The 25,919-nt window shown below is 37.6% G+C and overlaps 1 protein-coding gene across 2 annotated transcripts; it reads left to right on the top strand.

Moving 5' to 3' along the window:
• The first annotated feature begins 21,126 nt into the window (after window positions 1-21,126).
• On the top strand, window positions 21,127-25,436 carry LOC131313505 (protein RGF1 INDUCIBLE TRANSCRIPTION FACTOR 1). Of its 2 annotated transcripts, XM_058341833.1 has the most exons (4): window positions 21,132-21,751; window positions 23,893-23,967; window positions 24,090-24,230; window positions 24,779-25,436. In XM_058341833.1, the coding sequence occupies exons 1-4, from the start codon at window positions 21,587-21,589 to the stop codon at window positions 25,112-25,114; spliced, it is 717 nt and encodes a 238-aa protein (XP_058197816.1). In that variant the 5' UTR covers window positions 21,132-21,586; the 3' UTR covers window positions 25,115-25,436. The 2 variants fall into 2 exon arrangements, with proteins under 2 accessions (XP_058197817.1, XP_058197816.1); XM_058341834.1 differs by lacking the exon at window positions 24,090-24,230 and having other exon boundaries at window positions 21,127-21,751.
• The last annotated feature ends 483 nt before the right edge of the window (window positions 25,437-25,919 follow it).

Here is a 25,919-nt window from a genome sequence, read left to right as displayed (position 1 = left end):
CATTGTAAGCTAAAAGGGTTTTGGGTTTTTTATTTGGGGATTTTCGGATTTTTGAAGAGTTTTTCTAGGGTTTTGATTTTTTTTTTTTTGGTGAAAAATATGGAATGTAGGGTATAAATGTGGTGGGGGTTGGATATATAAGTGAAACAAGGGAAGAAATTTCAGATTTTTGGGGAAGAATTGAAAAAAATTTGAATTTTGAAAAGTGGGTTTACCTTTTTTCTGCTAGGAAAGCTTGAAATAGATGGAGAAATTTTGAAATTTGTTGAGGGAGATGGAGAATTTGGGTGGATTGTAAGAAAATATGGGAAATTTGGTGGAGAGATTGAGGTTTAGGTTAGGGTTTTTGAAGTTCAATGGAGGAATAGGGAGAGAGGGGTTCAGGTTGGAAGAGGATGGAGTGAACTGTTCGTGCACTGCAATGCTTGATCTGTAACTGAAAGGGACTCGGTACCGATAGATATTATCCGATCTCATCGATGCCGAATGCCTTAACTCTGCCTTCGTTACCCAACTCGCTACCGATGGAACATTTCACTTCCCATCGATGCCAAGACTGTAAGCTGTCCCCTGAGAAGTTCATCGGTACCGATGGAGAATATGGACTTCTACCGATGCCGAATCCTTAACTCAAAAATTGTTGCACTCCTTCATTTTGATACCCTAGAGCTTCCAAAAATTTATCCAACACCCCCAAAACACCTTTGAACAATGAAATCACACCCCAACAACCCTCCGAACAACCGGTTACCTAGGTTAAGCAAAGAACAGGAAAATAACAGGATGCAAAGTAGGACGAGGTGACACATATGTGGTATGATCATGCAAAGCATGACTTGTATCCTTTCCTAAGTGCGCCTTGGATTCCAAAATGATTGAAAATCGACATTAAACACAATTAGAGATGGACATGCGATTATTCTCATAACTACAAGCATTGTTTATTGAAATATGGGGATATGGGCCAAAGCTTGCTCAAAAACTTACTCAAGACCTAAACCATTCAATTGTCAACTAAACATGCGAATTGAAAAACACAAAATTTCCTAGGATTGCTACAAACTCTTGTTAACTAACAATTATTGAGCATGCAACAAGTCATGAAAGAGAACTAAAAGCCATGACAAAAGGAAGAATTGCAAGTAAAAAGCTTTTATTTATTTTTGAAAATTTTGAATTTTCTCATTTTTTTGGAATTTCAATTTGTATTGTTTTTGAAATTTTCAAATTTTCACAAAATAAAACGAATAGCACATAAGCTAACCCCTCCCCCCAACTTAAAGCAATGCTATGCCCTCATAGCATTAAGAACAAGAGTGACAAGAGGAAGGGTGTGCGAATGTACCGTCCAAGGGGAATGTCAATCCCTAAATACCTCGAACAAATTGGAGGATTTCATGTCAATGTCTCGTTCAAGCCAGATTAAATGCCTCCAGGGTTTACTCCTTCGGTTCTACCAACTCGGAACCACAGCTAGTCACACTGGGCCATATCCAAAGCTTTGTCGGACTAACAACCGCGGCGCTTAGCTGCACCCATGCTTAGGGCTCTTGAACGCCTCACTCACTCCGGCTTTAGGCCCAAACTACCAAGGCTGGTGTGGTAGCACATAAACCCTGCAAGACTTGAGAGAACGACTTTCCACAAAACAAATGACAATAGAACCACCGGCCCGTGTTATCCGATTTCAAACAAAACAAAAATGAAAAGACAGAAAATAAAGAAAAACAAGAAATAATTAAAAGCAGATAAAAATATGCAAAACAAAATGAAATGCACCACCCGATCATCACGCGATCACACGAGTCATATTTTTCTTCCCATCCTTTACTGGTGTGGTAAGAAATGGGTGGCTATACTAGATTGTTGGAAATTTGTTATGCTAGCACTCGTAATAAAATTTATCGCTTGACCTCGCTAAACAACTAAGTTCAGCGTCCCCTAAAATCAAAACAAAGTAAGAAAAGATACAACCTAGCGTGCACTCCAGGAAATATCAAGCCTCACCCATAGACCTAAGTTGCCACCGATTTGGGGCAATCTCGGATAGCATGGATTATTAACGATAAACTATTATCAAGAAGAACTAATGAAAGCCCTTTTTACACTAACACATTGGTGAAATCTTTTGTATGTGAGGTGTCTCCAAGACTTTATTCAAAACAAGAAAAACATAACATAACAAAACATGCATACTAAACAAGACATGGCAAAATAAGAAAGAAAAACAAATATGTACAATATATACAATTTAATATCAGAACTCGGAGCGTTAAAGTCACAGCTAGACTCCGCCAAACAATGAAGTCCAGCGTCCCCTAAGATCGTAACCAGGCAAGCAACAAGATAGAGCCAAGTGCGTTAGCACGGGAATATCAAGGCCTAACCTATGGATCTATACCGCCCCCGTTGGGGCTAATCTGGAAGACGTGAGTGTTTTACTGTGAATTACTCCTATCAGAAAAGCTAATTAAAGCCCTATGTCACTGATATCAAATGATTTGCCCTTCGAACCGGAGCTGGGCACACGGTTCTTCTTTTAGTTGCGGCGTGCAAAGCTACATATACCCAAGTCAATGGTGGGTACCCACTACCCGGGGGTCGGGTCCGACAAACAGTTAAGTTCAGCGGTTACGCTTTCGCTCTCCGTGCAAATATAATGAAAACAATCTAGATCAACGGATTGACCGTGTAAACTGGATCGATCAACTCCTCATCTGATTCTCCAACCTCAAAAATACCAAGAAATGGTTTAAGTTTTTGACCATTTACTTTAAAAGATTTACCATTAATTAGATTCAAAACATCAACAACACCATGAGGATAAACATGTTCAACAACATACGGGCCAGCCCAACGAGAACGTAATTTACCAGGAAACAAATGAAACTTAGAATTGTATAAGAGTACCTTCTGGCCAGCCTCAAAGTCTTTTCGGTGAATTCGCTTGTCATGGTAAGCCTTGACTTTTGCTTTGTATATGGTGGTGTTGTCATAAGCATCTCTCCGAATCTCTTCAAGCTCGTTGAGTTGTCGCCTTCTGTGTGCCCCGGCGGCCGGTAAACTATAATTTAGTGTCTTGATTGCCCAATATGCTTTGTGCTCGAGCTCTACCGGAAGATGGCATGCTTTTCCAAAAACCAAACGATACGGTGAGGCTCCTAAGATGGTCTTGTATGCGATGCAATAAGCCTATAGTGCATCGGTCAAACGAAGACTCCAATCTTTACGGTTCGGATTCGCCGTCTTTTCCAAGATATGCTTGATTTCCCTGTTTGCCAGTTCTGCTTGCCCATTCGTTTGTGGATGATATGTGGTGGAGACCTTGCGAGTGATACCATACTTCTTCATCAAGGCTTCACAGATGCGATTGCAAAAGTGGGTGCCTTGGTCACTGATGATAGCTCTTGGCTTTCCGAAGCATGAAAAAATATTATCCTTAAGGAACTCCACCACCACCTTGGCATCATTTGTACGCATTGCAATTGTTTCAACCCATTTCGATACATAATCAACCGCCAACAGGATGTACAAATTCCCGAAAGAAATAGGGAACTGTCCCATGAAGTCAATGCCCCAACAATAAAAAATCTCGACTACTAGAATGTTTGTTAGTGGCATTTTGTCCTTCCGAGTCACACTTCCAAGCTTTTGACAACGTTCACAAGTGACACAAAAGTGATAAGCATCCTTGTGCAAACTTGGCCAATAAAACCCACATTGTAGCACCTTGGCGGAAGTCTTCTTAGACTCAAGTGACCTCCACAAGCTTCCGAATGGCAAAACTCGAGAATTCTTCGTTGATCTGAATCTGGAACACAACGGCGCACGATTTGATCTTAACAATACTTGAAAAGATAAGGGTCGTCGTATGAGAACATCCTTACTTCATGAAGGAAACGACGGCGTTCTTGAGGAGACCAATGTGGTGGTAAGAGACCCGTAGTCAAATAATTCACAATGTCAGCAAACCATAGGGTACTCGAAACGGCCAGCAACTGTTCGTCCTGGAATGTGTCCATAATCGGAAGATTCGGAGTAGGATCCTCAAACTGTAGCCTCGATAAATGATCGGCTACCACATTCTCGACACCCTTCTTATCCTTAATGGTCAAATTCAATTCTTGGAGAAGTAAAATCCACCTTATCAAATGAACTTTGGCATCTTGCTTGGTGAGTAAATACTTGAAAGCAAAGTAATCCGTATAAACGGTAATAGGAGCACCACCGATCAAGTAAGACCGGAATTTATCAAGAGCGAACACCACGGCAAGTAACTCCTTTTCTGTGGTAGTGTAATTCATCTGCGCATCATTCAACGTCTTGCTTGAGTAATGAATCACATAAGGATGCTTGTCCTTCCTTTGTCCCAAAACAGCACCTACGGCATAGTCACTTGCATCACACATAAGTTCAAACGGGAGGCTCCAATCGAGTGGTTGCACGATAGGAGGAGAAGTGAGACTATCCTTCAACTTGACAAATGCTTGCTCACATGTGGGAGACCACTCAAATGGTACATCCTTGGTAAGAAGATGGCACAAGGGTCGAGAAATAGCACTAAAATCCTTTATGAAACATCGATAAAACCCAGCATGCCCCAAGAAAGAACGGATGTCTTTGACACACTTCGGAGTAGGGAGGTTCCCAATTAAATCAACCTTGGCCTTATCCACCTCAATTCCCTTTGACGATACAATGTGGCCCAAAACGATACCCTGAGTAACCATGAAATGGCATTTCTCCCAGTTTAGCACCAAATTTTTTTCCTCACATCTTGTCAGAACTTTCTCCAAATTGGACAAGTAAGCTTCGAATGAGTCACCGAAAACAGAGAAATCATCCATGAAAACCTCTACAATCTTCTCGACCATGTCACTAAAAATCCCCATCATACACCTTGAAAACGTTCCCGGAGCATTGCACAAACCAAACTGCATACGTCGATAAGCAAAAGTTCCGAAGGGGCAAGTGAAAGTCATTTTCTCTTGATTCTCTAGAGCAACTTCGATTTGATTGTAACCGGAATAACCATCTAAGAAACAATAGAATGCATGCCCGGCTATCCTTTCCAAAATCTGATCAATAAACGGCAAAGGGAAATGATCCTTTCTTGTGCTTGCGTTGAGTTTCCGATAATCAATACATACCCTCCATCCCGTCTGAACACGTGTTGGCACTAGCTCATTCTCCTCATTACCCACAACTGTAACCCCGGATTTCTTCGGTACAACTTGAATCAGGCTCACCCATTTACTATCAGCGATGGGATAAATGATCCCAACATCCAAGAGCTTTAAGACCTCAGCACGAACTACATCCTTCATAATAGGGTTCAAGCGGCATTGGGGTTGGCGAGAAGGCTTGACATTATCCTCCAAAGCAATATGGTGAAAGCAAAAAGTAGCATCGATTCCTTTGATATCCGCAATGGTCCATCCTATAGCCTTCATGTGTCTCCTCAATAAATTGATCAACTTTGTCTCTCAGAGATTCCCAAGAGAGGAGGATATAACCACAGGGTAGGTCTCATTTTCTCCAAGGAAAGCATACTTCAAAGTTTCGGGCAAGGGTTTTAACTCCAATTTTGGTGGCTTAACGCTAGATGGAAGAACCTTCTTCTCGATTGGTGGAAGCTCTTCAAATTCTTCAAACTTTGAAATCCAAGAATTCATAGCACAAGCTTCATCTTCCTCATTGAGCAATGAACACAAATAACTCACGTCAGAAGACTCAAGAAATTCGACCTCGTCGGCTGTAAGAGCAACTTCCAAAAGATCACTATAGAGCAACTCGTCCACGTGTTCTTCTACAAGAGTATTAATAAGGCTCACTTCATTCACGTTCTCGTCATCCCCCATTTGACTACCCCCATTAAAAACATTGACCTCCATCTTCATGTTACCGAAGGTCATATTGAGAAGTCCATTTTGACAGTTGATAACTGCATCCGCCTTGGCTAAAAAGGGTCTTCCAAGAATCACTGGAGTAGAAGCAGCAAAAGAGTCGGTCGGATTTGTATCGAGAATCACAAAATCCACCGGATAGACAAACTGATCAACTTGCACTAGAACATCTTCCACTACTCCTCTTGGTACACGAACACTCTGATCGACCAACTGAAGTGTAACACGAGTAGGCTTCATCTCCCCCAACCCAAGCTCTTAGTAAACAGAGTAAAGAAGTAGATTAACACTGGCACCAAGATCAAGTAAGGCTTGTTCGATACGCTTCCCTCCAATGGTAATCGCGATAGTAGGGCTCCTAAGATCTTTGTACTTTGGTGCGATATTTGTTTGAATGATAGAACTCACTTGTTCAGTAAGAAAGATCTTCTTTTGAACATTAAGCTTCCTCTTCCGAGTGCATAGATCCTTAAGAAACTTAGCATATGACGAAATCTGCTTTACCGCATCCAAGAGAGGAATGTGGATCTTTACCTGATTGAATAATTCATGCGGGATTGTAGTTTGGTTTCGCCAAAGCCTTCAAACGATTAGGATATGGAGTTGGTGTTGGAATAACTCGAGGTTCCGGTGCACTCTCATTATTCTTGCCTTTATCCTTTTCCTCTGAAACCTCCTTGCTTGCCTCCTTGGGAGATTCCCCAAGGATCGATGTTGGACTTGAACTTTCAATAGGGAAAGGCAACAAGGTAGGTTTCGGAGGCATTACCACTTGATTATCCACCGTCTTGCCACTTCAAAGAGAAATAATAGCCTTTGCTTGCTAGGGGAAAGTCACCAAAGAGCTAGCAAAGTGAAGGCCTTGAGAAGTCAGATTAGAATTCGGTTGCGGATTAGGTTGATGTTGAGTAGGAAACTTCCCTTTCTCTTATTGTAATAATCCCACCGTAGTTGTCAACTTTCCTAACTGGTTTCTGATATCATTCATCATCTAAGTTTGTTACTCATTGATAGCAGTTTGACCTTGCAAGAGAGCACTGAATTGATCTTCCCAAGAATGCTTTGGTGGTTGTTGTTGGAACTGGGCAGGTGGCTGTTGAAATTGGTTTGCATGTGGGAACGGAGCAGAAGGAGCAAATCCTGGCGGACCTTGAGCTTGAGGGAAACGGAAAGCATTCTAAGGTTGCTTCCATGGTAATTGAGGAGCGGGAGGTGGAACTTGAGAAGAACTCCCTTCATTAGGTTGATTCCAACGGAAGGCCGGATGTTGACGAGTTCCCGGATTATAAGATTGAGAATAGGGGTCAAAACGTTGCACTGCATGTACTTCTTCCGAAGCAATCCCATTAATCACGTTCTTAAGAGCAGGAATGTTGGGGCACGTCTCGGTAGAATGGCCCACAATCTCACAAATAACACATACTTCCTCCACTTGGCGTACTGCTTTTACCTCTTGAGATTGAGCACTCTTCAATTCCAACTTATCAAGCTTCGAAGTAATCTCCTCCAATTGTGTTTCAAAAGCTGTATACTCCGCATTAGAGAATTTTCCTGAACCAGTAGGACCTTGATTGTACATTGCCCTATCTCCTGGATCTGCAAATTGCCAAGACTGGGTCTTCTCAGCTAGTGACTCATAGTAATCCCAAGCATCCTCCGGTGTCTTTCCCATAAAATCACCTCCACCCATAGTATCCAGAAGTTGTTTACTCTCTTGGGAACACCTTGTGTAGAAATAGTTAACTCTGAGATACAATGGAAAGTTGTGATGAGGAACTGACATGAGCAAGTCCTTGTATCGCTCCCAATACTTGTGGTAAGTCTCTCCATCCCTTTGCTTGAAACTTTGAATCTGATCGATAAGTAACTTCGTTCGGCTGACTGGAAAGAATTTAGTGGTGAAAGCATCCTGGACATCTCCCCAATTACGCAAAGATTGAGGTTTCAGAGAGTTGAACCATTGTTTCGCCTTGTCCTTTAAAGTGAATGAGAATAATTTCAGGCGAGCTTGATCAAGTTGCCCCGGAATTGTAACAAAAGAATGCAGAATATTCTCGAATTCACGGATATACAAATAAGGATCCTCCAATTCTCGCCCCTGAAATTCTGGAATTATCCGAAGATATTCAGCTTTGAATTCAAACGTATTCCCCGCAGTTGGAGTTGGAATAACGATAGGTGATACTTGAGGAGCCCGTTCTGGATTCAGATAATCACGCAGAGTACGAACTAGAGCTTCTTCGGCCATTGGGCCTTTGCGAATGCGATTTAATTTGCGATGCGGAGAGTGGGCAGGTTACACCCTGGCAATGCTACGGATTCTTAGCGGCGAAGAAGAACGATGAAACCGATTGGAAATTGGGCTTCGATAAACAGTCATAAACAAAGACAAATACTAACTAACTACCAACAAACTACCAGACTGGAGAAGCTATGCCGCCACCTCATCTCAGTAAACAGAATATGCGAGGGGTTAGCCACCACCTCGGCTAAGCAATGCAATCAAATTTAAACTAATTAACCAAATTAACTACACTAAACTAAGGACCATCTCAATATTTAGCCTGTCTTCGTTACACCTCAGGTTTGGTATGAAACCAGGTTAGAAGTATCCACCAAACTAAATACGAACTACTAACACATAAACTACTAAACTACTATTACTAGACAAAAGCGGGATACTACAGTGGTTTGTCGAACCTCCAAGAAAGCCATAATAAGAAATCCCCGACAACAGCGCCAAAAATGCTTTTTTCGTCGATATATCAAATAAGATCACCCAAGCGTAGGGTATAAGCGTCCAATTGAAGCATAATAATCCGGAAGACCAGGATCGTACCCACGGGAATAATTAATACGACTTTGCTGGATTTGTAGAAGTAAGCACGGTTTTCGGCTTTTAGGCAGCCAAGTTTGTTTTACGTTTGCGGTGGAAAGTAAAAAGGGCTAAATTGAAAAGCGAATAAACTAGGATAAAAAGCAGGTTAGGTCTAGGAATTATTAACACCCACGACTCAAGTTGAACTACATTTTTCACCCAATTACACGGTTTAAGATACTCAATTAAGGTTCCCAAACCGAAAAATAAAATGGTTCGATTACCAAGCTAGCTCTAGAATTTATTTAGCAAATGCCTCGTGCGACAGAGCTCCAAGTATCATATGTGGTAAGTAGGCGATGCTCTTACCTACACATGATCAAAGAGGTTACCACCTTAGCAATTTGACAAAGAAACCCAAACCCCACATCGATTTTCGAACTAAAGATTCAAACTTTATTGGTGGAAAATGCAATTTTTACTCGAGTCATAAGGTGCTAATCACCCCATGACCTAACCTTAGAAAACTACTCACACATATATATGAAGATAAGAGCAAGCAAAAATCTACTAAGCATAATTGAAATAACAACGCTAGAAGAAAATTAGATTAAACGATAGATCGGAGTAGCGGCTACAACTTTAATGAAGACTACAATAGCAAAAACTAATTAACTAAGGCAGAAAATTAAATTTAAAGTACTGAAAATGAAGAACAATGAAGAACAACTCAAAATCTAGATCTAGATCTAAAAATGATGTAATGCCCCGATTTTTCAAGGAATTTCAGAAACATTAACCTTAAAATACACTAAATTTTACAAACTATTAGGCCCCTATTTATCCTTATACAAAAATTACAATTTCAAAATAATACAAAAATCTATGTACATTTATTTAACAAAAGCAACTCCAGAGTGACTCTAGTTTTGACACGAATTCCAAGCAACGTTGGCCCAGACTCCGTTTCAGGGTTTCCACTTATATCAACTGCTCCACTGTGGAATCCTGCACACTCTGGCAAATTGAACGCCGAAGCAAACGATTTGCCAGGATACAAACGTATCCTGAGTAATAATTCACCAAGTAGAAATCCTAAAACCCAATACCACAATATGCAGATCAATATAATAATTCATAATGCACAGAAGGTACAAAATAATAACACATCGTCTTTTTCTATATTATCCATCATCTTACATGTAATCTAAGGATCCTCTCCGTGAGATCCTTTCCTCCCACATCCACTAACTACAATCGTCTTATGGGTCCACCCTTCCTCTTGCTTATCCTGCACCATGGTCCTAGGTGAGCGCACCTAAGTTATGTGCCGAGCATGTTCTCACTTAAGACCATAACAGGAGGATCGAGTCATCCCATGACATATCGTACATTAGGGTCGGACATCCACTACCCCACGCTAACTATAACCGTCTCATGAGACCCATTCTCTTCCCTAAAGAGAAACTTCCCATGACGTATCATACATTAATGTCTCACTAACTATAACCGTCTCATGGGACCCATTCTCTTCCTCGAAGAGAAACTTCCCATGACGTATCATACGTTAGCGTCTCACTAATTATAACCGTCTCAAACAATTAATTACTACACTTAAAATTAAGTCTATTTCTCTCGTTTAGAAATTTTATAAAACATTTTTACTATTTAAACATTATCTTTTAACTCTCATATTATTCATAGATTTTACAAACTAATTTTTTATTTGAAAATACTTATTGCTAAATTTAGTATTTACTAACTATATTAAATATTAATATGAGATTTTTATAACAACAAAATTATGAGAGGCTATTCTAGTCAATATTTATTAGAGTTAAAGATTAACTAATATATAATCTAAAATATTTCTTGTTTACAATCTAATTAAATTTTTACTAGTAAAATATTCTTGTTAATATTTCATAAACATTTATCTACCCCAATAATATATTAAACACGTAAACGTCCACTCAAATACAAATCAACAATGCATCATCAATAATAATTTCACAATCAAACACTTGTTAAACGATCATAAATTTTCACAGGGTATAACACTAATCATTCCAGCACAACCGGACTGAATTTTAATATAAACAGGACTAAAAATAAATTAACAATTTAACAGCAGGTCATTATCTTCAATAAACTTTAAATCTAAATCTTAACTCCATAAAAATGCAAATTAAAGTTTTGGGTTTCTGGAAAACTACCTCAAACACGATTCTAAGTCCGAATAAGTGTTGCACGATGTCCATAGATCGCCGTGGTGGTTTTGAAATCTCAAGGCAGCGTTCGGCAGCACTCCGACAGGGCCCGCAGCGGCGGTGTGCCCATGAAACTCACGGTGTGCACACACCTACGGCCATAACTCTCTCTCTCTCTCTCTAGACTCAACAAAAGAATTGGGAGTGAAATAATATACTGGTGTTCAATTTTCAGATTTATGTGGGTATGTATAATGTGAGAGAATAAGGTAGTAAGAATGTGAGAGGATAAGTGTAGAAGTGGTGGAATGAGGAAGGAGAGTGAAGGAGAGGGATACTAATAATGATAAAAGGATAGGGGACAAGTGCCACATTTGGGAGGGTTTTCAATTCTAATGTATGTGGACGCATGTATGTACAGGGTGAGAATGTATCTGGACGCGTGTATGTATAGGATGAGAGAGAGAGAAGTGGAGAGTTAGTTTGAATAGAGTTCTACCTAGGGTTTAGATAGGAAAAATAAGAGATGAATATGAATCCCTGATTCCCTGTATATCTAAAGTTTAAATACATATCTTATATAATAGTGCAAATAATATCAATTGTACACATAATAATATATTTTAATTATTCAATCTAATTAATTATTGAATTAGGAATTTAACCATATAAATTTGTATTAAAAAAATTGGGTCGAAAATCCGGGTCGTTACAAATGATGCAATCACATCTATTCTACTTGGTTGTACAATTACATCACAGGCTTTTATATCCTTCAAGGTACGCGCACGAATTATTCTCCAGGATGCTCCAAAGATACCCTTTGAAGCCCTCGGTACCGATTGCGAACACCTTAAGCTGTAGTGCTAAGGGGCTCAGTACCGATTGGATGAATTGGGTTCTACCGATGCCGAGCTACTGATGGCTGGCATTGAATCAGCTCGGTACCAATGGATGCTAGCCTGATCTACCGATGCCGACGTGGCTTCAAGGTCTTTGATAATTGGCTCGGTACCGATTGAATGTAATTCATGGTATCGATGCCGATGTGCTTAAGTCCAGCCCTTGTTCATTTGCTCCGCCTTGCTAATTTGAGAGCCGTCGGGTCACCTTGCATTAGCCATCGGGTCTTAAAACTTTGTTATTAGGTGATTTCCTACAAAACAAAACCAATACACCTCGCGAGCAGAAAGCAATCAAAACAACTAAGTTTAAGCGATAAAATAAACTAAAATTAAATAACTAGCGCACCCTCTATTGCATAATCAGGTGCTTATCAGCTAACAAGAGAGAGATGATTTCCAGCAAGATAACTAGAAATCGAGACCCAAACTAGCAAATCAGATGAACAGAACAAAGTTACCAATGACTCAATGAGATACCCTAAACAAATATGAAGCAGAGTAAGTTACAATATATAGAGACTTGTATAGAGAGAAAGGGTTGAAGTTGAGCTGGAGTTAATGGGATTTTGGGACTGGGAGTGCATAGGAATCTCGTTAAAATCGTCTTACACATGCGTGTGCATAGAGAGAGAGAGAGAGAGAGAGAGAGAGCAAACGAGAAGTAGAGAATAATTGAAGTCGGTATGGCCCTGTTTTGATCAACGAAAACTTCTCCGCCTAAGGAGAAGCAGGGTAGGGGCTTGGCAGCTTGCTGGGTTGGGAACTTTTTATTTTGTTCATAACTTTGCCAGTTGGGTTCAATCTGAACCGAAATTTTTAGACAGAAACTAAGATCTGGAACCCAACCGGTACATAGGAGGGGATCTGGAACCCAACCGAATCGAATCGAACCAAACCAAACCAATTTTTTTCCCTAATTTTCTCAGTTTTTATTCACCCCCACATAGTAGGGGATCTAGGACCGATAAGTGTAAGTCCACTTCAGGCCCATCAGGCCATCATCATAATCCGACCACTCATTTAATAGGGTTTCATATTAATTTTGTATTGATAGCAACATAAGGAATACATCCATTTGACAGCTCATTTCCTAAATCTCACAAGACATCCCTTTAAAATCCATTATCATTAGATGTAGCTACCAATATTTGAAGAAAAAATGACGGCCGAGGACGTGTTTTGATAATTAATAACCGCCAATGACAAATTAAGAATATTTGTTAATGCTGAAAATGTCATTGACGGGTATTAATTATCAAAACACGCATTGACCGTCATTTTCCCATATTTGAACAATTTGAATTTTTAGATGGGCATATAAAATAGTAGGGGTGACAAATTAAACCCAAACCCATTAATCAACCCAAATTCACCCACTAAAAAATAGACCCAACCGAACTCATTTATTAGTTGGCTCAGAATAAGTCCAACCCATTTACTAATTATCTTAATTAGGTCAACTTAAATGACCCGATAAGTCATGAACATAACCCAACTTAAATGACCCAATAATTTCGGTTTCAATTTTCTTTGGGAAAATGACGGCCAAGGACGTGTCTTGATAATTAATGCTGAAAATGTCTTTGACAGGTATTAATTATCAAAACACGTCCTGGGGCTGTCATTTTCCCATTTTCATTCTCGCGTTCATCATTTGTGGTTTGTGGTTCGTGTATTTTGCTGTTAAACAAATCGCTCGAGATAAGCGAATTTTATAGGATTGGATCGTTGAATTTTGCACCATTACTTGAAGAAATTTATTTCACCAAAAACGCACCAACACGCCAGTCCGGTTACTGGATCTTCTCACTGGTCTTCTCAACAATCACTCTGTACCATACATGTGTATCAGATTCTCTTATCGGTTCTTACTGGTAAGTGTCTTTAAGCAAATTCAAACCATTAATTACAGCAACAGATGATCTAAAATTTGGACTATCCCTTCCGGTTCAAATTAACGATCGGAGAGGATCAATTCTGGGGTGAAAAGTCCTAGAAACAATCCTTCAGAAGGAGTCTCTGACGAGATGACTTTCAAATACTCCTACTCCTTCATTGCTTGGGCTCGTTCGAGTTCGAGTCCGAGTCCCGTAGTGGACATTTAGGGTCAGGCGACACAAGAAGCGGCTGTGGATCAAGCACCACGACGCGGTCTCGGGATTGGCTGCTAGTGGCGATTTGATTTGTTCGGTGTCTTGGGACATGTGTTTGAAGATTTGGAGGCTGTCGGATTTTCGTTGTGTGCAGTCGATTAAGGCGCATGACGACACGATTAACACAGTCGCCGTTTCCGGCGACGGTAATGACACGATATTCTACAGAATACTTTTTTCGATAATTCATGTGTCCAAATCAGCTTTCGCACATCTCGACTAATTAATCCGGGCTAGCTTTTGCGCACCTCGACTAATTAATCGCTTGCGGTATCAAATGCGGAGTATATTAAGTCCCTGAATACGATATGAAGTTTAGTGATGAAATTACAAATAGGCAACGAAAAAAAAATTTCGTCGCAAATTAGTCCAAATAGGCGACTAAAAAATTCGTTGCCAAATGAAAAATGGGCGACCATTTTTTTTTTCATCGCCAGGGTCTTTTGCGTCAAGCATTTGGTGAAGAAATTTTTCGTCACCTAAGATCTGACCCTTTGAAAACGAAATTTTTTCATCACCTATTACATGTTTTCCTGTAGTGGTAGTCCAAGATGATCAAATGAGTTCTTACAAAGAAATGCATTAACCCGATGACATATAATTCCAGGACTGAGTTGAACATTGCACATACCGGTTGTCGTCGCTGTTATTTTACTCCCTTCGTCCACGTTAGTCCATTTTTTAAATTTGTGCCTTTTCTATTGCTTATAATCTTTCTATATGAATTTTAAAAAATATGAATCTTGTTTATAGATTTCAATTAATTTTATTATACAAAGTTTGTAAATTTAAGAAAACTATTATAAAATATAAAATATAAACAATAAAAAATGAATTAACAAATGTGGACGGAGGTATTATATTTTTAACACATGAATATCTACATATAACAATGTTGACCCCATATAGACGAAATGGTATCAATGTTTTTGGGGTAAATTTCATTGACCTCCCTTGAGGTTTTTGACAAATACATGAGCCTCTCCTGAGGTTTCTGAAATAACTCTAACCTCCCTTGCTTTTTTTGACAATCCTTGTAACGGCCTGAGTTTTTGAGTAACAATTTTTATTTACAAATATTTTATTTGATTAGTTATACGAAAATTATTTATGTCATCACATGAAAATTTTTATTCCATAATTGATTGTGTGCGCATGCTTGTACGACGAGTAAATTTTTTATTGTGTGCATGTGTGTACACAGGATCATTTTACCCTTCCCCATTTCATACTTTCGGCTGAGGAGAAAAAAAAAAAGAAGAAAAGAAAAAAATAAAATTTCCTCATCTCATCCAATCAAAAATCGACTAACTTTTTTGGACCCATTCTTTTACCCATCACAAAAATAGGAAAAGTCTTCAATACACACCCCTTTAAGGTGTGTACTATATGCATTTATTGTGTGGTTCGTATTGTGCCACCTCATAAAAAATTACTTGTAGGACCGGTCATTCATAACATTTTATTTCGTATCGTAACTTTTATACTAAAAATTCGTAACTTTTCAACAATATGATTCGTAACTTTTTAGCAATAAATTCGTAACATTTTAGGATTCATAACATTTTGATGTATTTTAATAAGGGTGCATATGATACACACCCAAATAAGCGATGTGTATTGTAGCACTTCCCTCACAACTAAAGACCTTATTCCTTCCCAGGTAAGTTTTGCCGCTTTACTTACTTTTCGTTCTTCTTTTCTCTTCCTCACACACACCGAGCGGAGAGAGAGAGAGAGTCGAGCCTCATCTCACCGCCATCACCATCGGATCTCACCACCACCGAGCTCGCAACCGGACCCCACCTCCACCAAGCATCACCGCCACCATTGCTCCTCATCACCACAGCCGGAGCAGCCATCAACCGGAGCTCACCTCACCAGCCGAGCTCCGTCGCGGTTCCGAAGTGCCCCCAAAATCACTCCATAAATCGTTTCGCCGGACGAGAGGTACTCAAAACTCACCTCTCTAAATATATATTATGTTCCGTATTGATTGTTTTGTGTTTTGGTATAAAAATAATCGAACCCGAAATCGCCAATCGTAATCTGGCCGAAACCCACTGAAAATCCGAACCCACTGTTTCCGTAAAACAGACACGGGAAAGTTTTGAAATAGTTTATTGCAGTTTAGCCCTCTTGATTTAAGAGCTTATAAATTTGACTATTGAGTAGTAAAAATTAGTATTAAGTCCCGAGGTTAATTAGTTTTCGATTCGGTTCTAATCCCATTAACACCCTGCGACGATTAAGAGTAAATGTAGACTTTAGTTTTGAAAAAGAAAAAAAAAATAATAAGGATCACTTAATTTATTTTAATCGCATGATTAATTCTATGACATGACTAATTTTATCGCATGATTTGTTTTTATCGCGTGATTAAATGTTGTTAGCATGTTTTGTTGAAATGTCCTAATGATGTGGAGATCTAAATCTGTTAAATGCAAGTATTAGTTTAAGAGACGATTGGTGTTAGGTCGATTACTCTGTTTAAGTGATAGTTGATAATGAAAGGTGAACATGGTTATTAGTCCTCGTGAAGCATGATTTATTTTTTCTCTTGCTTAATTCCTGTTAACTGTGGACATGCATGATTTTGAAAACCTAGAATGGACATTAGAACATGGGGTGATATATGATTAGAGGATCACGTAGACGCTGATAAGTAAATGATAAATCGGAAAGTGATTGAGTTATGATTTTAAGATGGGTGCTAACAGAGGCCCAATCTTGTGTTAAGATGGGTGCTAATAGAGGCCTAGTCTTGTGTTAATGGGTGCTAACAAGGGCTCAGGTTGTTTGAGAAACGTAACCCTAGGTAGGGCATAGTGGTGATTGGCTGCAAGAACAGGTTTGGTTCCTTCCTTGCGTGGTTGCGTTGACTGTAGATCTGAGTAAATAATTTGGTAGCTATCATCGGGACACAGCAAGGAGAAGTTTGAATCACACTGGGTTGCCTTACGCTGGAGGTTAAAGGTAGGACAGATCTCAAGGTGGAGATCCTAGATTTCACATAGGTAAAAGAGTAGTAAATGAAATCAAGCGCCGTTAATTATTTGCATTGCACTCTATATCTTGTTGTTTGTAAGTTATGGGTTTTGGTTATTGAGCGTCATCGCTCACGGTACTATGTTGCCTTGATAACTTGAACGCCAAGTATTGAAGACGGAGCAGAAGGGTTGTATGAAAAAGTGAAGTGATGTTGACCGACAAAGTATTTGCCAAACCCTGGATGCTGTACCCTTTGTTGCTCTGTATTGTAAATTAAGTATTTTGATAATGTACGACAATATTTTTATAGAGTACATTTGTAATTGATATGTCGTATTGTGATTTGAATTGGTGAGGCTTTTGAAATTTTAATCCCTCGAAAAAGAAAACTATTCTCGGAAATCTCTTTTTAATATTTAAATAATGTCTCCGAAATTCGGGGCATCATAATCTTAAAATTCCCCCTTCTGTTACATTGGCCTCTAACAGTGTTAAATTTTGATGGATAAATGACTTAGATACCTTTATTCCTTTAAATGGTTATCACTGGGCAATTACTTTTATATAATCCTACATGATTAATCCTCCACCACTTGGGCTGCAAATGAGCCGAGCTGAGCTTTACAGTGTTCAAGCTTGTTTATTAAGTTTTTAACGAACCCGAGCTTAATCCCCCACCACTTGGGCTGCAAACGAGCCGAGCCGAGCTTTACAGTGTTCAAGCTTGTTTATTAAGTTTTTAATGAACCCGAGCTCGAGCTCAGTGAAAGCTTAACAAGTCGAGCTCGAGCCGAGCGGGCCTTGGCTTGACTCAAGCTCAAACTTGTTCACGAGCCTCAACGGACCAACGAAAAATGTGTGTGTGTGTGTGTGTGTATATATATATATATCCTCGCATAGGCCTAATACAACCAAAAATATTTTGATTGTGAAGGTATATATCTTTCATTTTCCTATGGAGCGGGGGTGTATTGGTGTGTGTGTGCTCTTGCTTCCCTTGGTTGACTGGAAAGTGAAAATGAAAAGAACAAATTATGAAATGACAATAAAAATCCTAAACTTAAGTATATAAACCTCAGCTCGCGAGCCGAGCTTATCCTAGCTCTCGTTTGTTTAACTTTCGAGCCGAGTTTGAATGAGCCACTAATGAGCTGAGCTGTGAGCCGCTCGTAAGTGACTCGGTTCGTTTGCAGCCCTAGCGCCACCACTGTGAACCCACCTCCTACAGCTGTTGCCCAATTGCTCACAACCATCATATTTGTCATCCCACTACTTATGGTATCCACAATGCTATAATCAAAAGTTGCCACATCATCTTTTAATTATTCATTTAAAAGATTGCTAACATTAGCAATGTAGATGTATATAATGACATAATCAAAATTAGATAACCAAAACTTATAACATTATAATTTTAAACTACAAAAAACTAAAAATTGTGAACAATAGAAAATAATTTTTCTAAAAATTTTGAAAATAAAAACTATTTACTAAAAATAGAAAATAGTTTTTGAAACTTTTTTTTGGAAAAAAACTATTTTAAAAAAAATTTAATCTAAAAAAATAATTTTTTAATAAAATATTTGTTTTTTCAAAAATATTGTTCGAAAAGAAAGAGAGAGAGGAAAAGGGAAGAGAGAGAACATTTTTGTATAATGATTTGTGTATTTGATTGAGAATATGTAGGGTCAATTAAATTTGGTTATTGTCAAAACGTTGCCAATTTTGCCATTTTGGTTATCCAAAGTCAAAAATTTGATTATTTCTAAGGAGGTTGTTAAGTTTAATTATAGCATTGTGAGCCATATTTTGCACCAATATTGTTAACTTTAAAAACTTTTTACTTTTGATTGTAGCATTGTGGATACTCTTAAAGCACTAACAGTGTCGCTATATTTGTGAACTAATCAAAATTATAAAAAATAGGACATTTATCCAATTTATATGCACTTCGTTGTTAACAATTCAATCAAAATCAGTTTGTTAAATAATTATACCAAAATTGAATATTTCCCAGAAGCTCGTTCAGCTTTTGAACCAAGCTCAAACAAGCTATTATTTGGCTTGTTCAACTTGTGATGTACAAAATATTCTAGCTATTCGAGATCGACTCAATTAAAACTCGTTCGAGGATCGAGATTGACTTGTCTCATAAATAAATTTGAACATATTTTGAAGCTTGTTAAGTATTCAAACAAACTTGGACAACTCATTGCTCGGCTCGTTCAAACCCAAAAAAAAATTCCCCCAAGAACACAAGTGCATCAAATATCAACAATTTAAATTACATATGAAGCATACATATTGAACCTCGAAAGTGTCTTACATAATTCCGCTATCAAGTACCCCCTTTCGTCCAATTATTTTGGTCCTTTTTGAAATTCATGTTATTTATTGAAAAACACACTATCATGCATTTTTATTTTTTTGAGTTTTCAATCCAATTTAAAGATTTCATTTACTTCTTCAAATTGGTGTAAAAAATAAAAAAACTATATACGCACGGAAGTTTTAAATTTTTTTTTTATCCAAAAAATAGCACGTATTTAGTAAAGGACAAAAAGATATTGGACGGCGGGGGGTAACTAATATTTCTTTTGATCCGAGAGTAACTAATTTACTGGAGTACTACTTAATACGGAGTATGAAATAAATTAGTACAAACTGATCATTATGCATCAGTGTAGCATCAACAAAGGGGGTGTTTCCACTATTCAATAAATTGTGGATCAATATTTTTTGGTTTTCTTATTATATAATTTTTTCGCGTTTGTTAATTTTGTGCCAAATTTTTATGTAATATTGGTTTGTCTAGATGAAAGGAATCGAAAAAGTAAAAAATTATGAATTTATACAAGTATATTTGGAAATATCCAAGAAAAAGTCCAAAAAATTGACTTTTTGAGCTTTTCTTTAAATATTTCCCAAAATACTTGTCTAAAAGTCGTAATTTTTTCTTTTCTCATTCATCTTATCGAGACAAACCAATATTACATAAAAGTTTGGCGCAAAACTAGCAAGTGCAATTTTTTTTGAATCAGTACAAAACCGAAAACTTGTGGTCCACAGCTCATTAGTTAGTGGAAACACCCCCTAAGCGTTCGATCAAATGCTAATTTCTCACATCATATTTGTATGAACAAATAAGGAAGCCATAAATTTTAATGAACGGATGATTGTGTTGAAAAAGGCCTAAAATTTTAATTATGTATGTTGGGCGTTGTCAATGTTAGATAATCCCAAAGGATTGGCCTGGTGGTCAAGAGGCCTGGAATTTCAAGGTTTGCTCCCTTCTAAAGTCAGTTACAAACCTAATAGGTACTATCAACTCCATTCAGAAGGATTGGTCTGGTGGTTTATTTAATTTTCTTTTCAATTAACGTTCTTTAATTTTTTTTATATGATTAAATCTACAGAATTTGATCACACTATGCATAGTATTCAATTTCAATTCCGATATTGTTTCCATATACTTTGCACCATGTACTGTAAGAGGGAGGAGAAAGAATAGAATAAGTCTGAAAATGATAGACTTATGTTTTTTTCTAGCACGCCCGCACACAATTATTTACCAAAGATTGAGTTGATTTAACCCAAACAGGTACATAAAAATAGAGAAATAAGAGTACAATAAGGAGAATAAATATAAAATAAATTGCTCTAATTTTAGCTTACAGCGGGAAAATGAAAAAAAAGAGAGGGTGATGTTTGGTTGAAAGTATATCAACTAAAAGGTATTTTTGGCATTTAAAACTAAAAAGGGATGACATCAGCAATTCCCGTCAAGTTTTTAACGTTTGGGTAACCAAGGGGGGAATCTGAAGATTGTTAGTAAAAGCAAGTCATTTCAGAAACAATAGGGGAAGTATTTGCATTTGTCAGAAACCTCAGGGGAGGTCAGTGAAATTTACCCATGTTTTTGACCGGAGGAGCAGGGGTACTGTAGTCCAGAGCAAAAAGGAAGGCTCCATTATGTGGGGCGCCCAAATCAACTTCCCAAAAAAGGAATTTGTATATATATTTTTTGTGTTGGACAAAAAAAGTACACATAGGTGGGCTGTCTTCCCGCCATAAGCACCACCACTCCGCGGTACGCAGACACTCCCCACCACACCAATCGTCCTCTACTGACTACTCTCTCTCTCTCTCTCTCTCTCCACATACGCAGGCACATATATACACAGCACTGCCTATTTTGTTTTTTTCTTGGTCCTTCTCAATGAATTGTGAAAAGGAAAATATATGAATATACATCTTGTTTCACAATATATTTCTTATTTATGGAAACCCCCCACTATAAATAGAGGAGGATCTTTGTGGTAGGGTTTGCTCCAACTTTACATGACACCATACTAAAACAGAGTATGTGAAATACTTCTCCTATAAATTCCTGTATGTAATTGGAATCCTATAGACCAACCCGGCCAATGTTTTATGTTTACTGAGTATATATTAGTAAGACACTTGAGAGAGAGAGAGAGAGAGAGAGAGAGAGAGAGAGAGAGAGAGAGAGAGAGAGAGAGAGAATCATCGTCGCCATCATCATAATCCTCATCAGGTGGGGAAGGGGGAGGGGGAGGAGGAGAGAGAGAGGGATCTGGTGATGAAGCCTGCATGGCTAGAAGGGCTAATGGGTGAGACATTCTTTGCTGGGTGTGGGGCCCACGAGAACCGAAGGAAGAACGAGAAGAACATCTTCTGCCTTGATTGCTGTCAATCCTTTTGCCCCCACTGCCTTCCCTCTCATCGCTCTCACCCCCTACTTCAGGTATGCATTCCATCATACATACATACATACATATATGTCGTAATAACAGAGTATCATTTTCTGAAAATTGGGTTCAACCCTTGTATATATTTGGGTTCTCTCAATTTTAGCTCCTCATTTTTTACTGGGAATCTTTGAATTTTTCTGATTTTTACTTTTATGGTTCGAATGAAACAATTTGTTTGATATTTGTTGTTTTAGTCCCTGTTGAGCTCATTGGGAACAATATTCCCCATATTATAAGATCAGTGAATTTTTGCAATTCAGTTCACAGCCATCTTTTTCTCCTTCTGTGTTTTCGCCTTTTTATGTTGTTTTTTTTGTTTTTTTTTTTCTGACCTCAACATTACTAAATCTTTACTGGGTATCTTTGATTCTTTGAACTTCATGGGTTTCGGTCCAATTTGTTTGGTGTCTAGTAGCGCTATCAAGTCTCTGGTGAGTTCATGTGGCATTTTGTACATGTAGTTGGCGATTGAAACTAAATATTCTTTCTTAAGATTCAGTGAAAATTCCCAATTATTTTCATCAATTCTGAGTGTAATTTGGCAGTTTGATCTAGTAGTTCTTTTGGAAATTGGGCATGATTTTTGAAACCAAATTCTCTCACGTCAAATGAATTTTCAGCTATGCACTAATTTGTGGTTATATGTAGAAACTTCACCTTAAAGTCTTCTGTTCAGTTTTCCTTCTTATTCCCTTGAAATTTATAATTCTTCAAATAAAATACATTTTTGGTAGCTTAATATAGTTAAATTTCTTCCACCAAATTTTTTACTGCTATCTTTTAGCTCAAATACATATACAATTCTCTTGTCCTGCTTTCTAAATTTTCTTTAAAAAAATGCTGTATCATTTCTCTATAATTTTTATTGTCCAATATATCTATATCTATCTATATTCTATATTTATTTTTGGTCAAACGGAATACAGTAGTAGCTATATTCTATATACTATAAGAATGTTATTACCTAAAATATAAAGAAGCCCTCTCCTTAACTCTCTCTCCTACATGGAATTTCTCATTTTTCATCTTTTAATTCATTATTCAACATTTTTTACAAAATGTAAGACATATAGTTTATCTTGTTTGAAAAGAAAACTATGTTCAATCAATAACTGAATAACATAACAAATATATACTATGCATGAAACTATCTTCTTTTTTTCTAGCTTAGTTTTTTTATTGTTGTGGAATTTCGCTAATTTTTTTGGTGAGAAAAGGGAGTAAATTTCAAGAGTTATACATGACGAACAGCTGATGTACAGGACAACAAAAAAATATTCTTACATATGTTTTTTTTTTTTCCGCAAAACGCTAGCAATATCCTATTTGGAAGTTGCACTTTAATTTCTTTGAAAAAAGATAATGATCCTGTTCTACAGTGTGTATTTGATAATTTGTTGTTCATTCAATCCTTTAATGGTGTTTTCTAAAAGGGGAGGGATCTTGTTTCCACATTTTTAGTTTTGTTTGGTTTCCTATATTTAGACACTTCTTTATAATTAACCATTTTATCCTGCAAAGGCCCCTTACCCGTTGCTTTCAAGAAAGTGAAAGTTTGACCCGATTGTCCAGAAATAAGAAATTCATAACTAGCCTCTCTTGGTTTTACTCAACCAAACACTCAATTTCCTTTGTCTTTCTCTCGCTTCGCTTGTGATGGAATTTCTTTTTCTTTTTCACTATCAGAGGAAGAAGACCAGAAAAGAGTGCTGAGATATAGCTGTAATAAGATGAAAACAACTTAACCCAGATTCGGTATAAATTATAATGATAGAGTAATCAAACAAATAGTAGAATATTTGTAGTCAGTTCATTTTGTTACGTTAGTATTTCATATTGAATCACCTCCCATTACAAATTTCTGCATTAAATCATTTTCCAAGAAAAATTGGCTCAAAGTCAGGATGCTTCACCAATTGGCCTCCTAGTTAACCAATATATGTGTATGATTCAAAAAAAAAAAAAAAAGAATCAAAGGGTAATACATACCAAACTACGTACAGAATTTTGCCGATGATATCGTTTTACATTTGAAAAAAAATTGAACAAGTGAAGGAGATAATAGTGATACTGCATGTACTAGAAAGTGTAGCTTTTTGATAGACGAAACTCGAGTTTTGATCTCATGTGGCAGGTGAGACGATATGTCTACCATGATGTTGTTAGATTGGACGACCTCGAGAAGCTCATTGACTGTTCCTATATTCAGGTATGTATTAGTAATTTGAATTTCAATTTGACTTCTGAACAAAAAGGTTCACTATTATGATATTGGAGAAATGTTTTTTATTAGTAGTATTATTGAAAAGGCGTTATTCCTTACTTGGGCAGCCCTATACTATAAACAGTGCGAAGGTAATATTCTTGAATCAGAGGGCACAGTCTAGGTCTTGCAAGGGCTCTAGCAACTTTTGCTTCAATTGTGACAGAATCCTTCAGGACCCCTTCCACTTCTGCTCTCTCTCATGCAAGGTCAATTTCTTTTTGAAAATTAATTCTTACACTTTCCTAATTAATGCAGACACTCATTTTTTCGTCTTTAGCGGGTGAACTTACAAAATAGTCCCTCAAATTTGTAAAAAATGTATACATGCAGGGACAATGACGTAAATTCACATGCTAAAAGATGGAAAAAGGAGTATTTACATAATTACATCAATTAGAAGAGTGAAAAGCAATTTCATTCTCTTTCCCTAACTATCTTTTCCTTTGTTTAGTATCATTGCTTTTCATATGCATGCTTGCACAATTACCTACCCATGTCCCAACTCTCTCTCTCTCTCTCTCTCTCTCTCTCTCTCTCTCACCTACACAATTACCTACACATACCAATATAAATAGGTATCCACATTTTAGCAACAATACTCACTTAAAACTAAAAGACATTTATTTGATTCTCTTTTTAAAATCTTGTAGAACTTGGATTAGAAAATACTCCATAGGGCATGTTTTTCGGAAACTGAAAACAGAAAAGAAAGACAATACCAGTTATATGCTACTAAGAAAACATTATAATATAGGTTGATCATATGGTGTATCAAGGAGAAGATTTATCAAGCATCCTATACCGGTTCGACGAATCAGATTTCGCTCTCTCTCAATTCGAGGGACTTCAGATGGACAGCTCCGATCTGCTCGACGATGATGGCGGCCAAATTACCCCGAACTCCATCCTAGTGGACCCACTACAGCTCAAAGGCTCATCATACTCAAACATCACCATGGGCAGTTCTGGAATTTTACATGATACCGATAGAAGAATGAAGAAGAAAGGAAGTACTGGATTCCTCCCTGGGATTGTACTATCCCTCACTAGCAGGAGAAAGGGTGCTCCACATAGGTCCCCTCTTTCTTGAATAAAAACTGAGACTATTTCTACCCCAAAAAGGGGGGAAAAAATTGGACTAGGGTTCCACAAATTAACTACTACATAGTGCTATTTCTATTTCCAGTGTTATTCAGCTATAAGGTCAGTGATGCTTTATATTTATCCATGTAACGCGAATGTATGGATGAATGTGCTTGTAAGACAGATTTATTTATATGATTCTCTAGCTAGTTATAGCTTGGAAAAATTCCGTAGCCAACTAAGGTGGCCCTGGAGAGATTGTAATGGTAGAATTAGGCTCTTGGTTTCCACCAATTTTGTACGGGTGTAATGGAATTTGCAGTTATGTAGTTATGAAAATTATGTTCAACATTGTAAGTTTGTAACTTGACAAGTATATCTCCTCACATGAAAACAAAAGTTAGTCATCGATGAATTTGCAGTTATGTATTTACGAAATTTATGTTAAACATTAATATAGAATTGTCTTATTAGTGTGTATGTTTCATGCCAATAAGTGGTATATCTCTTCACAAGAAATAAAAATTTAGGGTTTTTTGTTTTTGGATCCGGAATGCAATTTTGCATTCAAGAATGCCATATGACACTTACAGTTTCCATCCGAAACAGAGATAGGGATACAAACAGTCCGGAACAATCTAAACATAAACCATAAACACAGAAAGCAGACCAAGTGCCAATAAGTGGCCCTCGCGTGGTTTTTTTTTTCTTAAAATTTTTAATATTAATATTAGTTATTTTTTATTTGTTAAGAGCACTTAGATATTGTGTTTTGTATTGGGGGTTATTCAAAAATGTGTAAATGATTTAGA

The sequence above is a fragment of the Rhododendron vialii genome, chromosome 13a (assembly GCF_030253575.1).
Source record: "Rhododendron vialii isolate Sample 1 chromosome 13a, ASM3025357v1".
Taxonomy (NCBI): Eukaryota; Viridiplantae; Streptophyta; class Magnoliopsida; order Ericales; family Ericaceae; genus Rhododendron; species Rhododendron vialii.
The sequence above is the reverse complement of the archived record's forward strand: the minus strand, read 5'-3'. Positions and strand labels throughout refer to the sequence as shown.

What these genes read in the sequence shown, in the direction of transcription:
- LOC131313505 (XM_058341833.1), top strand. Translation starts at nt 21,587, where the DNA reads ATGAAGCCTGCATGGCTAGAAGGGCTAATGGGTGAGACATTCTTTGCT. An exon ending in GCTCTCACCCCCTACTTCAG is followed by an intron (nt 21,752 to 23,892) that starts GTATGCATTCCA and finishes CTCATGTGGCAG; the next exon opens with GTGAGACGATATGTCTACCA. An exon ending in TTGACTGTTCCTATATTCAG is followed by an intron (nt 23,968 to 24,089) that starts GTATGTATTAGT and finishes TTACTTGGGCAG; the next exon opens with CCCTATACTATAAACAGTGC.